The 23,324-nt window shown below is 42.3% G+C and overlaps 1 protein-coding gene across 3 annotated transcripts in view; it reads left to right on the plus strand.

Annotated features, from left to right (window-relative positions):
- Positions 1 to 16,628, plus strand: part of LOC139563354 (DNA-binding protein RFX7-like) — a 46,148-nt gene extending 29,520 nt beyond the window's left edge. The window contains exons 4-10 of one of the 3 annotated variants that reach the window (XM_071382007.1): positions 424 to 462; positions 612 to 737; positions 1,532 to 1,648; positions 2,900 to 2,984; positions 3,221 to 3,416; positions 4,512 to 4,810; positions 9,114 to 16,628. In XM_071382007.1, coding sequence (XP_071238108.1) covers positions 424 to 462; positions 612 to 737; positions 1,532 to 1,648; positions 2,900 to 2,984; positions 3,221 to 3,416; positions 4,512 to 4,810; positions 9,114 to 12,374 — 4,123 coding nt within the window. In that variant the 3' untranslated portion in view covers positions 12,375 to 16,628. Of the gene's footprint in view, positions 1 to 423; positions 463 to 611; positions 738 to 1,531; positions 1,649 to 2,899; positions 2,985 to 3,220; positions 3,429 to 4,511; positions 4,811 to 9,113 lie in introns of all 3 variants that reach the window. The other 2 variants (XM_071382006.1, XM_071382005.1) reach the window with 2 other exon arrangements.
- The last annotated feature ends 6,696 nt before the right edge of the window (positions 16,629 to 23,324 follow it).

Raw genomic sequence — 23,324 nt, forward strand, 5'->3', positions numbered from 1 at the left:
TATGTGTAGATTTAAGCCTTGTCTTCTCTCTAATGTATATTTGATCTGTAACACACACACGCACACATACACACGCACGCTTAATTCCAAATGACCCAAGCCCCTACTCCCTAGGAATGTGTGTAGATCTGAGACGATTGGATATGTATTAGGCCTAAGGAATACTGTAATAGCTTTACTTCTGATAGGCTAAGATGAATTTCCCCACATTGTTTGAACTTATCCAATCCTCTCATCTACAGAAGTGTCCAGGGGCAGTGGCTTGAAGTTAGTTTAGCATCAGGTGACAAACACACTGCTCATTGATGTTGTCAATATCATGCCTTGATTGAAAAGCAATGATCAATTCCTACTTGTTCTCCACATCTAATCCTCATCACCTCAACACCTCAACTCCCCAACACTCCACACGATGCCCATCAGGACTGAGAGAGGGTCTGCCAGTCCTGGAGAACTGTCATGGTACATAAACCTCTCTCACTTACAACACAGAGACATGGGGGTGATGTGTGTTGGTTGAGTTTGAAAAATGGGGCGGGAAAGGTAGATCTGACAGTAAATGTTTTTTGTGATTGTATTGTAAATAACCTATTTTCTCCTGCTTTCTCTAGCAGTGATCAGAGCTCCATGTCATCAAGCCGCACTCAGCAGATGCACGCGTTCAACTGGATTCGCAGTCACCTAGAGGAACACCCAGAAACCTCTCTGCCCAAACAGGAGGTCTATGACGAGTACAAGTGGGTATCTGACTGTGAGAAAGGGGACATAGGGAAGTGTGAAGCCAATGGGGCTTTGCCCAGCTCGGGTCATTTTCAAAGCAATAGCACCGTTAAATACAAATAAAAAAAACTGTCATCCTGTTTTGATGTTCTGGAAAGGGACACCGCACCAATTTAGAAACATATTGATAGCACTGTGTACAGGTATTTTAGGGAGTTTGGAATACCTGATAGCTTAAATTCCATACCGGGTGGAAATGGATGGATTTACTTTTGAATTTGATTTCCATGAGCACTTGACTTCTAAGAGGTTTCACAAGAACAAGGTACACATTTGTATGGCCGTTTTATTTTATGACATGAGATACATGTTATGAAAGTACATAACATTTGGCTGTTACTAAATAAATAAGCCTTTAACATACACTGCCGGCTATGAAGGATCTACATACTGCCAGCCAACGCACCAATATAAATAGATGCAGAAAGCATGGGAAAAGATGTGCACCATGTGTTGGTAACACTAGAACGGAAAGTCTGAAATGCTATGTGACTGTTACGTAACACTCAGTTTGACTTACTCATTCACTGCAAATGAAAGTACTAATAATGTTTCAGATTTCTTTGGAAAAGGCTTCACCCAGATGTCACTGTTTTGATGTGACTGTTTGATATTATTATTTGATATTTAACATAGTTTATTTGGTTTTACTGAGATTTCCAATACCTTGTTTATCTGAACTTTACTTCCCCTGTCCAACAAATGTTTACTGTCTGTTTGTCTGTGTCTGTCTGCCTCTTGTTTGTTTCAGGAGCTATTGTGACAATCTCTGCTACCACCCACTGAGTGCAGCGGACTTTGGAAAGATCATGAAAAATGTATTTCCAAACATGAAGGCACGTCGACTTGGTATGAGAGGCAAATCAAAATATCCTTCACTGGAATGGTTTGTAGCGAACAATCTGGCCTCTCTGGACTCTGGTCGAGGAACATCTGTTGTCTCAGATCATGGAGCCTCTAAATATAGAACTGAAATTAAATCAAATAAAGCGGCCTCTGCCTGGAGAGCAGTATAGTAGGACAGAGACACTTAGGGGAATCACTGTGTTCTTGACCTTCAGGAAACAATTTGTGAAATGTCTTTTCAATGTCTTTTCCATGAGATCACGACTCTTGACTTAGCAAAGCTACAGTCTCCAATGAGATTAGCATCCGTTAAATTAGTAAAGTGACAAGTGACTTCATTCTTATTTTGTTGAGGTGGAGTTCGAAAAAAGAATATCATAAAATACAATTTTTATTTTCAAGCTGAGCCTTTCTGAAATAGACCTTGTTTTTATATGACGGTTGCAATAGCAACTGAAACTCAATATGAGCGCCCAAGTCAAATCAGACCAAATCAGAACATCTTGAGCTGTGGCTTGCATAGTAATCTATATCTCCCTTTTTAAATTAACTATTTTCTGTTTACAAAGTTAATACACACTCTACAAAGGTACAAGTTAATTCAAGATCACACTCTTGGACCTATTTGTCTGTATTTTATTATTTGTTTTGTGTGAGAGAAAATGAGTCATTCATAACTGTGCTATAACTCTGAGTAGCTCTTTGCCTGGTTGTGTGAGACACCTAAGTGTATGGGAGTGTTCAGCAGGGAGCACCTGCTGTCACACTCACACACCAGCATCTGATAAAAGGCTAGCTCTCACCACAAATCCACAGCGCCTTATTTTGGCAGTGGAATTGGTCACATCTCGAAAGGTTGGAGGGGGAAGAGAAGGTTCAGTGGGAGTGTGACATGCCTGAGGGGCTGAGGGATTAGTAGTGGAGTGACTAGCAACTGATGCTGGTTGGGACATAGGTCGCAGTTGTAAATGAGAACTTGTTCTCAACTGGGCCAACCTGGTTAAATAAAGGTGAAATAAATAAAAAATACCCGTCTCAGCTTCAGGTGAGAAGGCTCTTCCTCAGATCTGTCTGTGAGTGACAACTGACCTGCCCTGAGGCACTTTTCTTACCCTATCCTGTGGAGCAATCCCAGTCTCTTATGGCTAGAATGGTCCCTGAAGCACTAATGCCCGGCTCTTTACAGACAAACAACCAACACATTTTAGCACCTCCATAAATTAATTCTTAAATGTTTGACCGTTCAGTGTTTTTTACCTTAACCCCTGCTCACGTACTGCTATAGTGGACTGAGGAAGAAAGCCTTTGTCCACATGCCATCTTTACCCAACCTGGAGTTACATAAAACAGGGTACGGGGTAAGTTGTCTGTCTGCCTTCCTCTCTCAAGGTCTTTACCTTACTTATTTTCTTGAAAATCTATTTAAATAAGAAATGTTTGCCTAACTGTAGTCCAACCATAACATAACTTTCATTAATTGAATGTGTTAAGAAAAGGACTACATTTTGAGGCTTCATATTGAACTAAAAGTAATACAGGGATATGTACGACTATAATTCCTAACGCCTGTATATGTGCCTATGTTGTGCTTCAGTGTGAGGTGCTGGAGGCCTCAGGTCAGCTGTGCAGTGCGGAGGAGGAGGTGCGCTCTGCGGCCTGTGGCCTGGTGTGTGAGTGGGCCCAGAAGGTGCTGAGCCGCCAGTTTGATGCTGTGGAGGACCTGGCTCGCTTCCTCCTCAACAGCCACTACATCGGCACCAAATCTGTGGCAGCCCTTACTCTCATGACTGGTACACCAACAGGTGACAATACAGTGCATCCGCAAAGTATTCAGACCGCTTGAATTTTTCCACATTTTGTTACGTTACAGCCTTATTTTAAAATGACAAAGGAAAAACAGGTTTTTAGGAATTTTTGCAAATGTATTAAAAAAAAAAAAAAACTGATTACATTTACATAAGTATTCAAACCCTTTACTTAGTACTTTGTTGAATCACCTTTTGGCAGCGATTACAGCCTTGAGTCTTCTTGGATATGACGCTACAAGCTTGGCACACCTTTATTTGGGGAGTTTATCCCATTCTTCTCTGCAGATCCTCTCAAGCTCTGTCAGGTTGAATGGGGAGCGTCGCTGCAATGCTATTTTCAGGTCTCCAGAGATGTTTGATCGGGTTCAAGTCCGGGCTCTGGCTGGGCCACACAATGACTTTCAGAGACTTGTCCCAAAGCCACTCCTGCATTGTCTTGGCTGTGTGCTTAGGGCCGTTGTCCTGTTGGAAGGTGAACCTTCGGCCCAGTCTGAGGTCCTGAGCGCTCTGGAGCAGGTTTTCATCAAGGAGCTCTCTGTACTTTGCGCCGTTCATCTTTCCCTCAATGCTAAATACTTATGTAAATAAGGTATTTCTGTTTTTTATTTTTAATACAAAAATGTGTATAAACCTGTTTTTGCTTTGCCATTTTAGAATACGGCTGTAACGTAACAAAATATGTGAAGAGTTAAGGGCTCTGAATGTGCACTGTATGTGTTAATAGTCAAACTTCACTTGTCCTTTCACTGCCTCATGTATGATGAACAGTGAAATGTTTCCATCTAGTGGCAGATACTTCTCATTGACCTGCTATAGTGCATTTACATACCACCTCCTGTGAGTCCCTAAAAGCCATCCCACTAGGCACAGATGTCAATTCAACGTCTTTTCCACATTGGTTCAACGTCATTTCATTGAAATGATGTGGAAACAACATTGATTCAACCAGTTTATGCCCAGTGGGATAGTTACGCTTTCTTCAAAATAGAAGCTGCTCTGCCTAGGAGGACCATGACAATTTGTTAACCCAAAATATGTGTTCACCTGTTTCTGTCTTCCTCTGTCTCCTCCCTTTAGGAGTTAAAATGCCACTGCCATCCTCAGCATTCGCACCAACAGCTGAAGCCCACTCCTTCCAGTCCCAAGTGAAGACCCTGCCCTCTCCCTCCATCGATGCCAAGCAGCAGCTCCAGCGGAAGATCCAGAAGAAGCAGCAGGAGCAGATGCTGCACTCCCCCCTCCCCGGAGAGGCTCAGGCCAGGCGGGCTGACGGGGGCACGCCTGGGGTCGGCTCCATTACCTGTAGAAGCCCAGCCCTGCTCTCCCCACATCCCACCATTGGCATTATGGTAGCTGCAGTCCCCAGCCCCATCACGGTAAGCCAAGCTTGTATTCTACTTCTGTGTTTGTCTAAGCTTACTCTATATATCCCACTGTCTTTGCAGTGTTCCTGTTACGAATCTATACAAGCGATAACTTTGTGTTGCCTATATCACATGTGCAACAGAAGCTATTCATAACTGGAGTTATGAAAGTGTTGCATAATTTTACAGTTGAAGTCGGAAGTTAACATACACTTAGGTTGGAGTCATTAACTTGTTTTTCAACCACTCCACAAATGTATTGTTAACCTCTCTGGGATATGTGGGACGGTAGCGTCCCACCTGGCCAACATCCAGTGAAAATGCAGAGCGCCAAATTCAAATAAATTACTATAAAAAAAATTACTTTCATGAAATCACACATTCAATATACCAAATTAAAGCTACACTTGTTGTGAATCCAGCCAACGTGTCAGATTTAAAAAATGCTTTACGGCGAAAGCAAACATTGCTATTATCTGAGGATAGCACCGCAGCTAACAATCACAGACCATCATATTTCAACCCTCCCGGCGCAACACAGAACTAGAGAAATAAAGATATAATTCATGCCTTACCTTTGACGAGCTTCTTCTGTTGGCGCTCCAATATGTCCCATAAACATCACAAATGGTCCTTTTGTACGATTAATTCCGTCGATATATATCCAAAATGTCCATTCATTTGGCGCGTTTGATCCAGAAAAACACCGGTTCCAACTCGCTCAACATGACTACAAAATGTACCTGTAAGCTTTGTCCAAACATTTCAAACTACTTTTGTAATATTTCTTTAGGTATCTTTTTTTACGTAAATAATCGATAAAATTGAAGACGGGATGATCTGTGTTCAATACCGGAGGAAAACAATGTGTAGCATGCTTTCTGGTCACGCGCCTCTAACAAACAGTACACTTCACTGGAGCCTCATTCTGAACATGGCTACTTCTTCATTTCTCAAAGGAAAAACCTCAACCAATTTCTAAAGACTGTTGACATCCAGTGGAGGCGATAGGAACTGCAGGAAGGTCCCTTAGAAATCTGGATTCCCAATGAAAACTCATTGAAAAGAGAGTGACCTCAAAAAAAACTAAATCTGGTTTGTCCTCGGGGTTTTGCCTGCCAAATAAGTTCTGTTATAGTCACAGACATGATTCAAAAAGTTTTAGAAACTTCAGAGTGTTTTCTATCCAATACTAATAATAATATGCATATATTAGCATCTGGGACTGAGTAGGAGGCAGTTTACTCTGGGCATGCTTTTCATCCAAACATGAAAATGCTGCCCCCTATCCATAAGAAGTTTTAAACGGCTTGGAAAATTCCAGAAAATTATGTCATAACTTTAGAAGCTTCTGATAGGCTAATTGACATCATTTGAGTCAATTGGAGGTGTACCTGTGGATGTATTACAAGGCCTACCTTCAAACTCAGTGCCTTGACATCATGGGAAAATCAAAAGAAAGTAAATTGTAGACCTCCAAGTCTGGTTCATCCTTGGGAGCAATTTCCAAATGCCTGACGGTACCACATTCATCTGTTCAAACAATAGTATGCAAGTATAAACTAGAGGTCGACCGATTAATCGGAATGGCCGATTAATTAGGGCCGATTTCAAGTTTTCACAACAATCGGAAATCTGTATTTTTGGACACGGATTTGGCCGATTCTTAAAATATATATATATTATTATTTATTTTTTTACAACTTTATTTAACGGCCTAGGAACGGTGGGTAAACTGCCTTCAGGGGCAGAACAACAGATTTTTACCTTGTCAGCTCGGGGATTCAATCTTGCAACCTTGCAGTTAACTAGTCCAACGCTCTAACCACCTGCCTCTCATTGCACTCCATGAGGAGCCTGCCTGTTACGCGAATGCAGTAAGAAGCCAAGGTAAGTTGCTTGCTAACATTAAACTTATCTTATAAAAAACATTTAATCAATCAATCATAATCACTAGTTAACTACACATGGTTGATGATATTACTAGTTTATCTAGCGTGTCCTGCGTTGCATATAATCGATGCGGTGCGCATTCGCGGAAAAAGGACTGTCGTTGGTCCAACGTGTACCTAAGCATAAACATCAATGCCTTTCTTAAAATCAATACACAAGTATATATTTTTAAACCTGCATATTTAGCTAAAATAAATCCTGGTTAGCAGGCAATATTAACCAGGTGAAATTGTGTCACTTCTCTTGCGTTCATTGCACGCAGAGTCAGGGTATATGCGATAATAATAAACGTCTTGTTTCCGGATTCGACCATATATGACCAAAGGCTTGTATTTCTGTGTGTTATTATGTTATAATTAAGTCTATGATTTGATAGAGGAGTCTGACTGAGCGACGGTAGGCAGCAGCAGGCTCGTAAGCATTCATTCAAACAGCAATTTTGTGCGTTTTCCAGCAGCTCGTCGCTGTGCATTAAGCATTGCACTGTTTTTGACTTCAAGCCTATCAACTCCCGAGATTAGGCTGGTGTAACCGATGTGAAATGGCTAGCTAGTTAGCGGGGTGCGCGCTAATAGCGTTTCAAAAGTCACTCACTCTGAGACTTGGAGTAGTTGTTCCCCTTGCTCTGCATGGGTAACGCTGCTTCGAGGGCGGCTGTTGTCGATGTGTTCCTGGTTCGAGCCCAGGTAGGAGTGAGGAGAGGGACGGAAGCTATACTGTTACACTAGCAATACTAAAGTGCCTATAAGAACATCCAATAATCAAAGGTATATGAAATACAAATGGTATAGAGAGAAATAGTCCTATAATTCCTCTAATAACTTCAACCTAAAACTTCTTACCTGGGAATATTGAAGACTCATGTTAAAAGGAACCACCAGCTTTCATATGTTCTCATGTTCTAAACAAGGAACTTAAACGTTAGCTTTTTTTACATGGCACATATTGCACTTTTACTTTCTTCTCCAACACTTTTGTTTTTGCATTATTTAAACCAAATTGAACATGTTTCATTATTTATTTGAGGCTAAATTGATTTTTATTGATGTATTATATTAAGTTAAAATAAGTGTTCGTTCAGTATTGTTGTAATTGTCATTATTACAAATACATTTAAAAAATCGGCCGATTTAATCGGTATCGGCATTTTTTGGTCCTCCAATAATCGGTATCGGTATCGGCGTTGAAAAATCATAATCGGTCGACCTCTAGTATAAACACCATGGGACCACGCAGCCGTCATACCGGTCAGGAAGGAGACGCGTTCTGTCTCCTAGAGATGAACGTACTTTGGTGCAAAAAGTGCAAATCAGTCCCAGAACAACAACAAAGGACCTTGTGAAGATGCTGGAGGAAACTGGTACAAAAGTATCTATATCCACAGTAAAACGAGTCCTATATTGACATAACCTGAAAGGCCGCTCAGCAAGAAAGAAGCCACTACTCCAAAACCGCCATAAAAAAGCCAGACTACAGTTTGCAACTGCACATGGGGACAAAGATCGTACTTTTTGGAGAAATGTCCTCTGGTCTGATGAAACAAAAAAATAGAACTGTTTGGCCATAATGACCATCGTTATGTTTGGAGGAAAAAGGAGGATGCTTGCTACCCGAAGAACACCATCCCAACCGTGAAGCACGGGGGTGGCAGCATCATGTTGTGGGGGTGCTTTGATGCAGGAGGGACTGGTGCACTTCACAAAATAGATGGCTTCATGAGAAAGGAAAATTATGTGGATATATTGAAGCAACATCTCAAGACATGAGTCAGGAAGTTAAAGCTTGGTCGCAAATGGGTCTTCCAAATGGACAATGACCCCAAGCATACTTCCAAAGTTGTGGCAAAATGGCTTAAGGACAACAAAGTCAAGGTATTGGAGTGGCCATCACAAAGCCCTGACCTCAATCTTATAGAACATGAAAAAGCATGTGTGAGCAAGGAGGCCTACAAACCTGACTCAGCTACCCCAGCTCTGTCAGGAGGAATGGGCCAAAAGTCACCCAACTTATTGTGGGAAGCTTGTGGAAGGCTACCCAAAATGTTTGACCCAAGTTAAACAATTTAAAGGCAATGCTACCAAATACTAATTGAGTGTATGTAAACATCTGACCCACTGGGAATATGATGGAAGAAATAAAAGCTGAAATAAATGAATCTCTCTACTATTATTCTGACATTTCACATTCTTAAAATAAAGTGATGATCCTAACGGACATAAAACAGGGAATTTTTACTCAGATTAAATGTCAGGAATTATGAAAAACTGAGTATAAATGTATTTGGCTAAGGTAAACTTCTGACTTCAACTGTACATCTTATTAATACTTTTTTGTGTCATGTTTTGCTATGCTGTATATGTAGGTACAAAGGAGCAGGCAGCTGATGTCCCCCAGTCCTGTGGGAACATCGGAGGGCAAGATTCTGCCTGTCAACTTCCAAGTGGTGACCCAGTCAATGCAGCCTGTCAAGTGTCCCAAGACCCCTCAGAATATCCCAGCCAGCCCTGTGGGGGACCGCTCTTCTCGCCACCGCTATGCCCAGATCCTGCCTAAACCCTCAGCCACCAGCGCCATCACCCTGCGCTCGCCCCCCACCCTGCTCATCACCAACAGCCCCATCAAGACCGTGATGCAGCCCACACCCCACATCAGCTCTGTCAACGTGGTCAAGATGACCACCATATCCCTGGCTCCCAACTGCAGCACTACAACCACCCTAACCAACACCACCTTAAGGCCTGCCTCTGCTGGCATGGGCAGCACTGTAGCCCTGGAGGAGAGCAGACCCAGCCCACGGGCCAGGAGTGGCTCTGCAGCCCCCATCCTGTCCCCCTTAGCCAGGTCAGGCCGGGCCACCACCACCCCTACCATCGACATCAAGATGATGGAGGGTGAAGCCGTAAGTGAGGGCAGTCCGGCCCTGGGTGCTAGCAGGCTTACTATGACTCAGGAAGGTGCAGGGGGCCAGAGGGCTGGAGGAGCTATACCAAGAGCTGCCAGTGTGCCCATGCCTCACACTAAAGGCTCCCTGGGACCGGAGGCAATGACTGGAACCAATTGCAATGGCAAGTCCTCTTTGCGCAACAACACTGTGGCAGCTACAGCTGGTAGCAATAATAACACCAATAACGAAAGTACTTCGTATTTGACAGTCTCCAATCAGAATACCAGCACCACTCTGTCACCCAATGGCGGCACTGTTGCCACATCACTCATCACCTCCAAGAGCCCCAGGAAGCGCCCAGGCGTCGGCCCAGAGTCTTATCCCACGCCTGTCAAAAGGGTCTTCATCTCCCAGCAGCCTCTTGGGGGCTCCGATGGTTACAGACATGGGATTGGTGCAGGAGTGAAGAAACTCCCCAGGGTAGGAACCCCAGTCAGACCTGAAAGTGCACCAGCCATCGGAAAAGTTACTTTGAAACTGAACTCTACTGTCCCAACTCGAATTCTGTCACTCTCTGATTCCCCCATCGGAACCAGAGGCTTCCAGACTGTTGTCAAGCCACAGATCTCCGTGCAGAGAAGAGACACTCCGACCACCATGGACACTAGCAGCATCGGCAACGTTAGTGCCCCGGCTGGTCATGCACGAATTCAGCACCAGCAGCACATGACGGGTAACATGCAAGGCATGCCCAACAGCTCTGCCCTACTGGAGCAGTCTGCTGTGAGTGACCTGAGGAACACCATGTGGGTTGGGGGCCAGCTGGAGGGAGGTAAGCAACAGCAGGGCTACGCCCAGCAGATCACAGACCACAAGCAGGCATCCACACCAGTCATGGAGCCCCTGGCCATGTTGGGCCAGGCCCCAGCCTCTAGCCAGCTCTCCATGCAGACAAACATGGACTACTTCCATTTCAATGATGACGATATGACCCAGGACAGCATTGTGGAGGAGCTGGTGCAGATGGAGGAGCAGATGAAGCTCAACAGCAGTCTGCAGGCCTTCGGAGCTGACGTGACGCTGCAAGGCCATCAGTCTGTAATACAGGGCAACATGATGTCCTCCAACCAGACAGTGACCCCTTACTACCAATCAGTACACAGCAGCACCACCCCTGTCCACACCCCCACCCCAACTCCCACCCCCACATCCACCTCTGAGATGATGGGAGGAGGCCAGGGCCTGACTAGGGAGAGCCCCTGCTCCCGCATGGCCCCCACCACCCCGGTGGACAGTGCCCTGGGGAGCAGCCGACACACCCCCATCGGCACTCCACACTCCAACTGCAGTGGCAGCGTGCCCCCCAGCCCTGTGGAGTGCAGGAATCCCTTTGCCTTCACTCCCATTAACTCCAGCATTACAGGCTACCACGACGGCAGCATTGTCTCCAGCAGCCCCGTCAAGCCCATGCAGAGGCCCATGGCTACTCACCCAGACAAGGCCAAACTGGAGTGGATGAACAATGGTTACAACAACAGCGGGGGGAACTCCATCAACGGCATCAGTATCCTCCCCAGCTATCAGGACCTGGTCGACGACCACTTCCGAAAGCCCCATGCCTTCGCCATCCCTGGCCAGTCCTATCAGTCTCAGACGAGGCACCACGACGGACACTACGGCCGCCTGACACCCATCTCTCCGGTGCAGCAGCAGGCAACCAGTATGGCCAACCTGAACAAGCAGGAGGGCTTTGCTGTGCCCGCCCCTCTGGACAACAAGACCATCAGCACATCCTCAGCAGGCGGGACCTTCCGCTGTCGTAGTGTGAGCCCTGCCGTGCGCCAGCGAAACCTGAGTGGCAACCAGGGCCTGCAGAACATCCCCCGAACAGTGGTGTCCCCCTTCACCTCCCCCGTGACCCCCGAGATGATCAACATCTTCGCCAACAGCCATGGGGACGTCAGCAGCATGGCACAGAGGAGCCAGTCTGTGCCTGTCAACGTGATGATGCAGACGGAGGTGCTGCCCATGCAGGGCCAGACCAACAGCAAAAAGATCACCAACGTGCTCCTGAGCAAGATGGATGGGGACAGTGACGACGCGGTGCGAGGCCTGGGTATCAACAACCTGCCGTCCAACTACACAGCCCGCTTGAACCTCACCCACATCTTAGAGACCACTCCCAGCTTCCCCAGCAGTGCCAACCATCAGACTCTGATGACTTCCAACACTCAGAATGCGTACGAGTTTCAGAAGGCCGGTTACCTCATGAAGAACTCTAGGAACGAACAGATGATTCTCTCAGCAGGTGACAGCCAAGCACAATCAGCTACTGGAGAACAGCAGCATCAGCAGAGCCAGCCTATGCTGCTGGCCCAGAACCTTCAGCAGCAACAACAACAGCTGCAGCTAGATTTCAGCACCACCGTTAAAGACCTCTTAGCAGACGGCTGCCTTACTCCTGGCAATAGGCTCGTGGGACAGGTGTCAGAACTCAACGCTGTGGGGTCTGATTTTCGACTGACCTCTGATCTTTCCAATAGCATCAATGACCTGAACAATTTGGACACAAACCTTCTGTTTGACCCCAATCAGCAGCAGGGGCAATATGAAGACTCTACACTGGAGGAACTGAAGAATGATCCGCTGTTCCAGCAGATTTGCAGCGAGACTGCGAATTCCAATGGATTTGATTGGCTGGAAAGTAAAGACCAGCCCACAGTCGGGTTAATGGGTTAATATGGGCTCTGCTTTTATTTCCTGAAGGTGAAATGGTTTGTTTATACCTATTGTTTTGTTAAAATCTTCTTTGTAATTATTCACATTGACATTGTATAGCACACTGCAACACTCTGGATACAATGACTTTTGTCCAGTCTGTGCCAGGCTGAACAGAAATTATCTCTCTTATAAATATGCTGGTTTTCTCTCACAGCTCATCGCTGGTGCTGACTCATCCATTTCTCCCTCTTCAGACATCATAAAGTCATTCAAGAGCATTTAAATCAAGACTGTAGAATAACAATAACATTATTTTTACATTTTCAGAAGGACAGGATATAAAGAGATAAAGATCTCTTAAAGATTACCAAACATCTATCTGTAGACTATCATTTTGGATAATGATTTTGTTCAGGAGCTGTTGACTAAAACAAGAGGTTTGGCAAATAATTGGCAACTGTTCCTCCCTCTGTAAATAGTTTTACTTCCATTGAGGTAGATCTGAAGGTAGACTTTATCAGACAAATCATTTGGAATTGCTTTAGAAGCATACTGTTGTGCAAGAACGTTAAATGGGGTGTATGCTCACCTAATATGCCCCTGTACCTCTCAATGAAGAGTTGAGATGCCTTGAGAGGGCATTTGCAGTAGCATGCACTGGTACTAATGTTTCTCATTGCCGTTTCAAGTCTTCTTAAGGATTGCAGGTGCAAGACATACCAAAATCAATCAATGGCTAAAAAGAAATCCCCCATAATCTGTAAATAAAAATGTATCGTTGGTCTACTTAAAGAACCATGTTTTATGTATTTCCACACTGAGGTTGGAATAATACTGTGAAAATGATAATGCCCTTTTAGTGTAGGAGCTGTTTGAAAAGACTGCCTGAAATTTCAGCCTGTTTAGGTGAGATGGAGTTTTGGCCTGCATGGTGACATCACCTGGCAGTATATGTATTTAATAGACCAATAAGAATGAGTTCCAAACCTTCTGCCAATAACAGCTAGTTTTTAGGTTTCCCCTCCCTACTCAATCCTAGCAAAATTCTTGCTTGAGAATTTGTTTGTTGCTAAGAAGCTATTTTTGTTACTTTTTGACCATTTTTTTCGATTAAATCACAGTAAGGTACTTAATTTTTACCCAGAAACAAATTATTTGATATTGAGATAAAAACAGCTGCGTTCGACCTTTAACATACATTGTTTGCAATGATCTTGAGGCAAACTAGTTCCATTCTCTCAGAATTTGGATTTTTACAAGTAGGAAAACGGCAGCTGTTTGAAAAAGAATCTGTTTGACTACAGAATATTATTCAAACTATAGATTTAAAGGTCAAGATATGCTGCCTGTATACTAAACTTGTCAGAAGATGTCTGACTGTCCGTTTTGCTGAAATGTTATGGAAACTTTACAAATAAGATATTGACCACTCAAATTCCAGTGTGCATGGTACAAAAAATGTAGGCTATTAAATCGAGATTTGAATTTGGTTGATGTACTATGTCTTTTCACCTTTTCAAATTTCCCCTCATGTCCCAGTAGTTAATGCACTTTGAGTACAGTGAAACTGAGAGCAGGCAGCTGAAAAACAACAGATGTTATCTGCTAATATTGTCCTTTTTTAGGCTTGCTTCACACACATTTTGCCCTGAATGCTGACATTCTTACTGCCCTGTCCTTGGTGTCGAAAGGATTGCTTTGTTTGGAATCGTATATGTTTATAAGACTTAAAACAATGATAGAGACCTGTAATGGGGATAGCTTGCACTTTAGTGACTGCAGAACTAAAGGAAATGGGCTTTAAGATGGAGCTCAAAGGACAGTTAAATCTTGTATTTAAACAGTATAATGCAGAAGATGCCCCTTTTCACCTGTGTCAAGTTTTTTAAGACTTGTGTAGGGCACTGGTGGGGATTGTTTTATTTACGTTCTTTGTGACTATTTGGCGGGTATCATTTTAATTAACAGAAATATATTGATTTAAGGAAGTGGAGGAATATATGAATAGGAATTTAACCTTATAACACCCCTATACCAAAGTGTATTGACTGGAGATGACCCTGCCCTGTTTCAGTCGTGTATCTATTTGGGGGGAAATTACTATTCTGGTTCTGATTTATTTTAACACTATGCATTTTTTACTTATCAAAGCGGCTGCTACTGTCAAAGTAGGCTACTGCAGGTTTATGTAAATGTATGTCGTTTTTCCCTTTTTTTAAATTTGTTTCATGTTACATACATTCAGCAAAAAATGTGATGGATATGAAGTAATTTAGATTATGAAATTTCATAGTTTTCCTTCTACTGTAAATGTAAGAAGTTTCAAGGATTTTGAAAAAAATATTATGCCATTAGATATTCAGTCCTTCCTATAAAAAGGCACAAAAGTGCATATTTTACCGTCATACATTGAAAGCTATTCCCCTTACATTAGTCTAGATCCAGTAGAAAATACAGTATTATGGAATACTGTAATACAGAATTACATAAACATTTGTATAAATTGTAATTATCTTCCCCTTGAATAAAGTTCATTAATGCACTGCATTTTATTCTAACAGTGAAGGGACGTGTTTCACCTGGAGACAAAAAAAGGCATTTAGTGGTAAAGTACGGGTCATCTATTACAGGTTTAAATAGCTTATAGTGAAGAACAGTGTGTGAATAAGGCATGCAACTCATAAAGGGAATAGCTAATTGGCCAGATCCTGTGGTTTTATGAGCGTTTAATCTTCTGAGCCTTATATCCATACCAAAGAGTAACTGATTAGTGTGAGGGGAAAAAGCATTAAATAGGATTTTTTTAGAAGAACCCACAAATAACCCAGTCATTTGCCTATTTGCCTGACATCAGTCAAATACCTTTATATATGGCCATTTGGAATTGTCCTTCTTTCAGGTGGGATGGTTGAAAATAATTTGAGGAAATTGTGAAACTGATCTGTAGCACTGGAAAACATGCTGAAAACCACACTACTGTTCTGGTTTATAAAAACCAATGTAGCAGGACAATATTGGGGTTAATTCAGTTGACTGTTATAAGTGTTCCTCTCATTTTGAACCCCACAGTTTGTACATATGAAAGCTCTGACACTGTATTGTTATAACTTAAACTGGTTCTGTGCACCGGCACCCTCTGAAATGCTATATTGGTGATTTTGGATCAGGAGCCAGCTAAACTGTGCTTGTGTGTTTGGCCGCTGGCGCCCTTTCTTGTACAGATAATGCTGTGTTTGTTTTTTTCTTAACTTGGTGTTTTTTGTTTGCTTCCTGAGATTTATATTGGTTGGCTTTTTACAGAAGACGTCTGCTTCGAGTGAGAAAATAGCATGGGTATTTAAAAAAAAAAAAAAAAGTATTAGCTATGCAACCTGGTAATATATATCTTTCTCTGACAGATTTTGTGCCCAGAACATTGCAATGGACATCCGAATGTCATGGTTAAAATTTCAACAAGCTTTGAAGGTTCATGTTATTGCACTAAACATTTAATGAACCAAGGCATTGGCACCTCTTTTAGGACAAATGCATTAATTGAAGCCACTCAAATATTTTTTTAAAGAGCTTAACTAAGTGAAAAAATAATTGAAATGTTAATCAAAAAATATGAGAACGCTAATTGTCTTGTGTAGCAATGTACATTAATCTCAATGAGATACATTTTTTTTTTACTTCATTCTCATGAGAATTTGAAACTCAATTTAAAGAAACAATTTTAACAGAAATATTCTCAAATAAATCATTCACCATGTTAAATGATATGTGTGCATGTTTGTAGAATTCTATTGTACAGAGTATTTGTAACCACTTTGCTGTAATTCAGGATTGGTCCTGTCAATCTGAACAGAAAGGTATAGCGACTCACAAGTTACTTGCATTGTTTGACGTTTACTAATTCAGATTAATATTTGTTCTGTATGTTCAGGTTTTGAATCCGTTCTGTTTATTTAGGTGTTTTTACTTTTTTTATGTAACTCTGAAGTTTTTTTTTTCTTTCTCCAGAAACCATTGAAAATAAGCACTGATGTTTGTACTTAAATGAAGACAAACCCTGTCTGTTCTTTAAGTGCACAGGGGCAGCTGAGTTCTGTACTTTTCACAGACCTGGTATAAAGTCCCTTTAACCCTTGTTGTTGTTGTCTAGTGTACAGCAGACCGTAGAGTAATTTGATAAAGTTGCTTTAGCATTTCTTTTTTTTAATTGAAAGTGCTCACTGATGTTGAGATTTTTTTTTAAGGGTTTTTAAAACCAATAAACTTTTTTTTAAAGTATTTGAATATCTTGGTTTCAATTGTTGTTTTTCCACTCTACATGCATTTATATTACGTTCACTTAGCTAGAATCTTCTGGTTTGGTCCCACAAAGGTTTCATCCCCAGAGCTGACTGAAGTGATGATTCAAATAAATATGTATTTACTTTACTGTTAATCCCACTTTTGGTATTCAGTGTCCTTTTCCTCACCGTAGCTTAAGTTATTCAATATGAAGCTAAAAAGATATGGCGTGCCAAACACCCCATTCCATAGATCCTATATCTATTCTAGTTGATTAAGTCGCATGAGTGTGGAAGACCATGGTTTGAAATGGTCTTCTCAAATCCTGTTCCATAGGGGTTATAGAAAATGTTACAGTACCACAAAATGAATGAAATCGCACTTGTGGGAAGTGTATTCACAATTTCAAATTATGTTATTTGTAAGTTTTAGGATTTTAGATGTGAATGTGGTAATGATGTTCCAGAGAGTGACTAATCTGTATACAGTCTGATGCAGCTCATGATAGGGAAACAATGCACATTTGGCATCATTCGCACCATCTGTCTGAGATTTCAAGCCTGCTGATAAGAGCTGGCTAGTAGAAGAGCAGGAAAAAATGTCTGCTTCTAGTCTTTGTAAATTGCTTATCGCCCCAATGCTAATTCATATACACTGAGTGTACAGAACATGGCAGACTGACCAGGTGAATCCAGGTGAGAGCTATGATCCCTTATTGATGTCACTTGTTAAATCCACTTCAATCAGTGTAGATGAAGGGGAGGAGACATGTTAAAGAAGGATTTTTAAGCCTTGAGACAATTGAGACATGGTTTGTGTGCCAGAGGGTGAATGGGCAAGACAAAAGATTTAAGTGCCTTTGAACAGGGTATGGTAGTCGGTGCCAGGCGCACCAGTTTGAGTGTCAAGAACTGCAATGCTGTTGGTTTTTTTCATGCTCAACAGTTTCCCATGTGTATCAAGAATGGTCCATCACCCACAGGACATCCAGCCAACTTGACACAACTGTGGAAAGCATTGGAGTCAACATGGGCCAGCATCCCTGTAGAACGCTTTCGACACCTTGTAGAGTCCATGCCCCGACAAATTGAGGCTGTCCTGAGGGCAAAAGGGGGTGCAACTCAATATTAGGAAGGTGTTCCTAATATTTTGTACACTCAGTTCTATTGTAAAAATGGTGAGAGGAGAGATTACCATTTGGCTTAAAGAGCTTGTCTGCAAAAACATTCCAAATTAAAATGTTCTGCTGGTGAGAATGTTCCATTATGTAATGAACAGACTACTGTGCAACAGCAAACTGTGTAATTGGTCTGGTAAATACAATGTCCCACTCCATTGTCTGTTTTTGGAGTTGTTAACTAGCTGATACTGAACTGAGAATCATCTAAAATCCCAATGATGTGGTAGTTCAGTGATTTTGTAAATGTGTGGTAATTGAGGGAGAACAGCTGAATCGAGGCTTGAACCCAGGGCAAGTGAACTAGCCCAAGATCTTTTGGTAGAGGACATATCCTCCCATTTATTATACAGTGCACTTATCGTACTCCTTTCTAAACAGAAACTGGCTGAAGTTGAGAGCTAATGTTACATTTTACAATGCTGTCGCCTTGATTTTATCAAGATGATCATTGTAGAACACTTGCTGAATTAAAAAAGTATAGTCCAAGTCCAATATTTTTTACAGATTTTAATTTCTTGACTTTTTGTACAGGTTCCAGCGAGGGACGGCATGAACAAAAATACTTCTAAGCAAGGTCAGTTGGATCAGGTATCTTTGAATGTGAACAACATCCTATCGTCCATCTCATGGGATGTGGATTAGCCTGTGTGTCATTCAACCGGTTTCTTAAATTATGATAACGAAGTAATGCTTGTCTCAAGGTAACCCATTCAAAGATGCTAACTACCTTTAGCTCCCATTGACGATAGTATCTTCTGGCCGGGGGAGTTTTGTTAAAAGCCCAGACGCGTGCGGTACGGTTTTGTTAACATATCAGCGAGAAATTATACTTTTTTTAATGGGTAAATTACTACACGCCTTTATAGGGTTAGGGTTCCCACACGGACGTATTTGCATGTTACAGCGCTTGTTTCCGAAAACATTCAATTTGATTTGTCACAAGCGCCGAATACAACAGGTGAAGACTACAGTGAAACGCTTACTTACGTGTCCTTTCCCAACAATGAAAGTTGAAAAGTAAGAAAAATGTGTTAAATAAAATATAGTAACACAATAGAATGACAATAACGAGGTTATATACAAGGAATACCGGTGCCGTGGTATGAGGTAGTTGAGGTAATATGTAGAGTACTAGTCAAAAGTTTGGACACACCTACTCATTCAAGGGTTTTTCTTTATTTTTACTATTTTCTACATTGCAGAATAATAGTGAAGACATCAAAACTATAAAATAACACACATGTAATGTAGTTACGAAAAAAGTGTTAAACAAATCAAAATATATTTTAGATTCTTCAAAGTAGCCACCCTTTGCCTTGATGACAGCTTTGCACACTCTTGGCATTCTCTCAACAACAAAAAAATCTCAAAAAGCTGATGCAGCACTCGATCACTATCCTTGGTCAAATTGCTCTTACACACCCTGGAGGTGTGTTGGGTCATTGTCCTGTTGAAAAACAAATGATAGTTCCACTTTGCGCTAACCAGATGGGATGGCGTATCGCTGCAGAATGCTGTGGTAGCCATGCTGGTTAAGTGTGCCTTGAATTCTAAATAAATCACAGACAGTGTCACCAACAAAGCACCATCACACCTCCTCCATACTTCACGGTGGGAACCACACATGCGCAGATCATCCGTTCACCTACTCTGCGTCTCATAAAGAGACAGCGCCTAGAACCAAAAATCTCAAATTTGGAGTCATCAGACCAAAGAACAGATTTCCACTGGGCTAATGTCCATTGCTCGTGTTTCTTGGCCCAAGCAAGTCTCTTCTTATTATTGGTGTCCTTTGGTAGTGGTTTCTTTGCAGCAATTTGACCATGAAGGCCTGATTCACATAGTCTCCTCTGAACAGTTGATGTTGAGATGTGTCTGTTACTTGAACTCTGTGCAGCATTTATTTGGGCATCGATTTTTGAAGCTGGTAACTCTAATGACATTATCCTCTGCAGGTAACTGGGTCTTCCTTTCCTGTGGCGGTCCTCATGAGAGCCAGTTTCATCATAGCGCTTGATGGTTTTTGCGACTGCACTTGAAGTAACTTTCAAAGTTCTTGAAATACAAAAAAAAGGAAAGGAAAGAAAGAAATTCCACAAATTAACTTTCAACAAGGCACACCTGTTAATTGAAATGCATTCCAGGTGACTACCTCATGAAGCTGGTTGAGAGAATGTCAAGAGTGTGCAAAGCTATCATCAAGGCAATGGGTGGCTACTTTGAAGAACCTCAAATATTAAATACATTTTGATTTGTTTTACACTTTTTTGGTTACATGATTCCATGTGTTATTTCATAGTTTTGATGTCTTCACTATTATTCTACAATGTAGAAAATAGTAAAAATAAAGAAAAACCCTTGAATGAGTAGGTGTGTCCAAACTTTTGACTGGTATTGTACATGTAGGTAGGGGTAAAAGTGACTAGGCAATCAGGATAGATAATAACAGAGTAGCAGAAGTGTATGTGTCTGTGGTGTCAAAAATATGCATATGTGTTGTGTGTGTGAGTGATTTGTAGTTTTTGTGTGTTGGAGTGTCCGTGTAGTATGTGTAAGTGTGTGGGTAGAGTTCATTGTGTTTGCATAGAGGAAGTGCAAGAGCGTAAGTGCAACAAAAAAGGGCGGGATGCAAATAGTCCGAGTAGTCATTTGAGTAACTGTTCAGCAGTCTTATGGCTGGGGGTAGAAGCTGTTCAGGAACCTTTTGTTCCCAGACCCGGTGCTGCGGTTCGGCTTGCCGTGCGGTAGCAGATGGAACAGTCTACTACACTTGGGTGGCTGTAGTCTTTGACCATTTTTAGGGCCTTCCTCTGACACCGCTTGGTATAGAGGTCCTAGATGGCAGGGAGCCCAGCCCCAGTGATGTACTGGGTCGAACGCACTACCTTCTGTAGCGCCTTGTGGTTGGATGCCAAGCAGTTGTCATACCAAGCTGTGATGCAGCCAGTCAAGATGCTCTCAATGGTGCAGCTTTAGAACCTTTTTAGGATCTGAGAGCCCATGCCAAATCTTTTCAGCCTTCTGAGGGGGAAGAGGTGTTGTGCCCTCTTCACGACTGTGCAGTGGTCGAAAAAGTACCCAATTGTCATTTAAAAAAATACTACTTAAGTATACGTTTTTTTAAATCAAAAGTAAATGTAATTGCTAAAATATACTAAGTATCAAAAGTAAAAGTATAAATCATTTCAAATATCTTATTAAGCAAACCAGACTGCACAATTTTTTAAATTTACAGATAGCCAGGAGCACACCAACACTCAGACATCATTTACAAATGAAGCATGTGTGTTTAGTCCGCCAGATCAGAGGCAGTAGGGATGACCAGGGATGTTCTCTTGATAAGTGCATGCATTGGACCATTTTCTGTTCCTGCTAAGCATTCAAATGTAACAAGTGGATGTCAGGGAAAATATATGGAGTAAATTTAGGAATGTAGTGAAGTAAAAGTTGTCAAAAAAATAAATAGTAAAGTACAGATACCCCCAAAATGACTTAAGTAGTACTTCAAATAATTTTTTACTCAAGTTCTTTACACCACTGCAACTGTGTTTGGACCATGATAGGTCACACCCCTGAAAGGCCCCCGTGTCGAGGGTCAGTGTGGCGGATGTGCTGTTGCCTACCCTCACCACCTGGGGACGGCCCAACAGGATGTCCAGGATCCAGTTGCAGAGGTTAGTGCTCAGTCCCAGGGTCCTTAGCTTAGTGATGAGCCTGGAGGGCACTATGGTGTTCAACGCTGAGCTGTAGTCAATACAGCATTCTCACGTAGGTATTCCTTTTGTCCAGGTGGGAAAGGGCAGTGTGGAGTGCAATAGAGATTGCGTCATCTGTGGATCTGTTGGGGTGGTATGCAAATGTGCAGTGGATGTCTGGGATGATGGTGTTGATGTGAGCCATGACCAGCCTTTCAAAACATTTCATGGCTACAGATGTGAGTGCTATGAGGCAATAGTCATTTAGACTGGTTACCTTGGCATTCTTGGGCACAGGGACTATGGTGGTCTGCTTGAAGGTATTACAGACTGGGTCAGGGAGAGGTTGCCAGCTGTTCAGCTCATTCTCTCAGTACGAGTCCTGGTAATCCGTCTGGCCTTGTGAATGTTAACCTGTTTAAAGGTCTTACTCACATTGGCTACGGCGAGTGTGATCACACAGTCATCCAGAACAGCTGGTGCTCTCATGAATGGTTCAGTCTAGCCCTTGATCATGACTCTCAGTTCCATTACACAGTCATTGGACGAAGGCGTCTTCTGTAGAGGGGAGTTTTGTTAAGAGCTGCGGTGCTCGGTCTGAACATAAACACGATCTCTTGCAGTACGGTTTTGGAAGCATAAGGACCTCATCTTTCATATCAGAGAAATTATAAAAAAATGAAAAAAAGTTCAATTGAAACACTTTCATAGTGTTAGTGTTCCCACACTGCCATATTTCCATGTTACAGTGCTTGTTTACGGAAAACAGACGGAAGTGGACTACCTGTGCTAATTAGCTACAGTATCTGCTTCTCCGAACACCTGTGTGTAAATGGAAGACAGTCGCCACAAACGTGTTGTCACTGAAAAATACTGTCGGCTGCAACAGTGTTAAAACAGTGTACAGAGAAGTGTGTATTTTGATTTGTGAAATTATTTTATTGTGATATGAAAGCAGAGGGATTTATGTTTCTACAACTGTACCACAATTGAGAATCAATACACGTTTAGATGGAGTATTTGGCTGTTTTGGATTCCAGAGACAATGCGCCCTTTAAACAGAACAGGATCTTGGACTAAGCAGTAACGTTAGGCTCATTTAGTCCAATATTGGGCTTGGTTCAGTGTTGCTTGCCTCGAAGCGAGCATAAAAGGCATTTAGTTCATCTGATAGGCTCGTGTCAATGCGCATCTCGTGACTGGGTTTCACTTTGTAATCCGTGATAGTTTGCAAGCTCTGCCACATCTGACGAGCATCAGAGCTGGTGTGGTAGGATGCGATCTTAGTCCTGTATTGACGGGTTGCCTGTTTGATGGTTCATTGGAGGGTGTAGCAGGATTCTTAAAAGCGTCCGGAATAGTGTCCTGCTCCTTGAAAGCAGCAGCTTTAGCTCAGTGCAGATGTTGCCTGGGATATGTACGTACGGTCATTGTGAGGACGACGTTGTTGGTGCACTTAATGAAGCTAGGGACTGATGTGGTAAAGTTCTCAATGCCATCGGATGAATCCCGGAACATATTCCAGTCTGTGCTAGAAAAACAGCCCTGTAGCTTAGGACCACTTCCGTATTGAGTGCGTCACTGGTACTTACTGTTTTTTGTTGTTGTTGTTTTGCTTGTAAGCAGGAATTAGGAGGATAGAGTTATGGTCAGATTTGCCAAATGGATGGCGAGGGAGAGCTTTGTATGGAGTAAAGGTGATCTAGAGTTGTTTTCGCCTTTAGTTGCACAGGTGACATGCTGGTAGAAATTAGGTCAAATGGATTTTAGTTTTCCTGCATTAAAATCACCGGCCACTAGGAGCACCACCTCTGGGTG

The sequence above is a fragment of the Salvelinus alpinus genome, chromosome 33, assembly GCF_045679555.1.
Source record: "Salvelinus alpinus chromosome 33, SLU_Salpinus.1, whole genome shotgun sequence".
Lineage (NCBI taxonomy): Eukaryota > Metazoa > Chordata > Actinopteri > Salmoniformes > Salmonidae > Salvelinus > Salvelinus alpinus.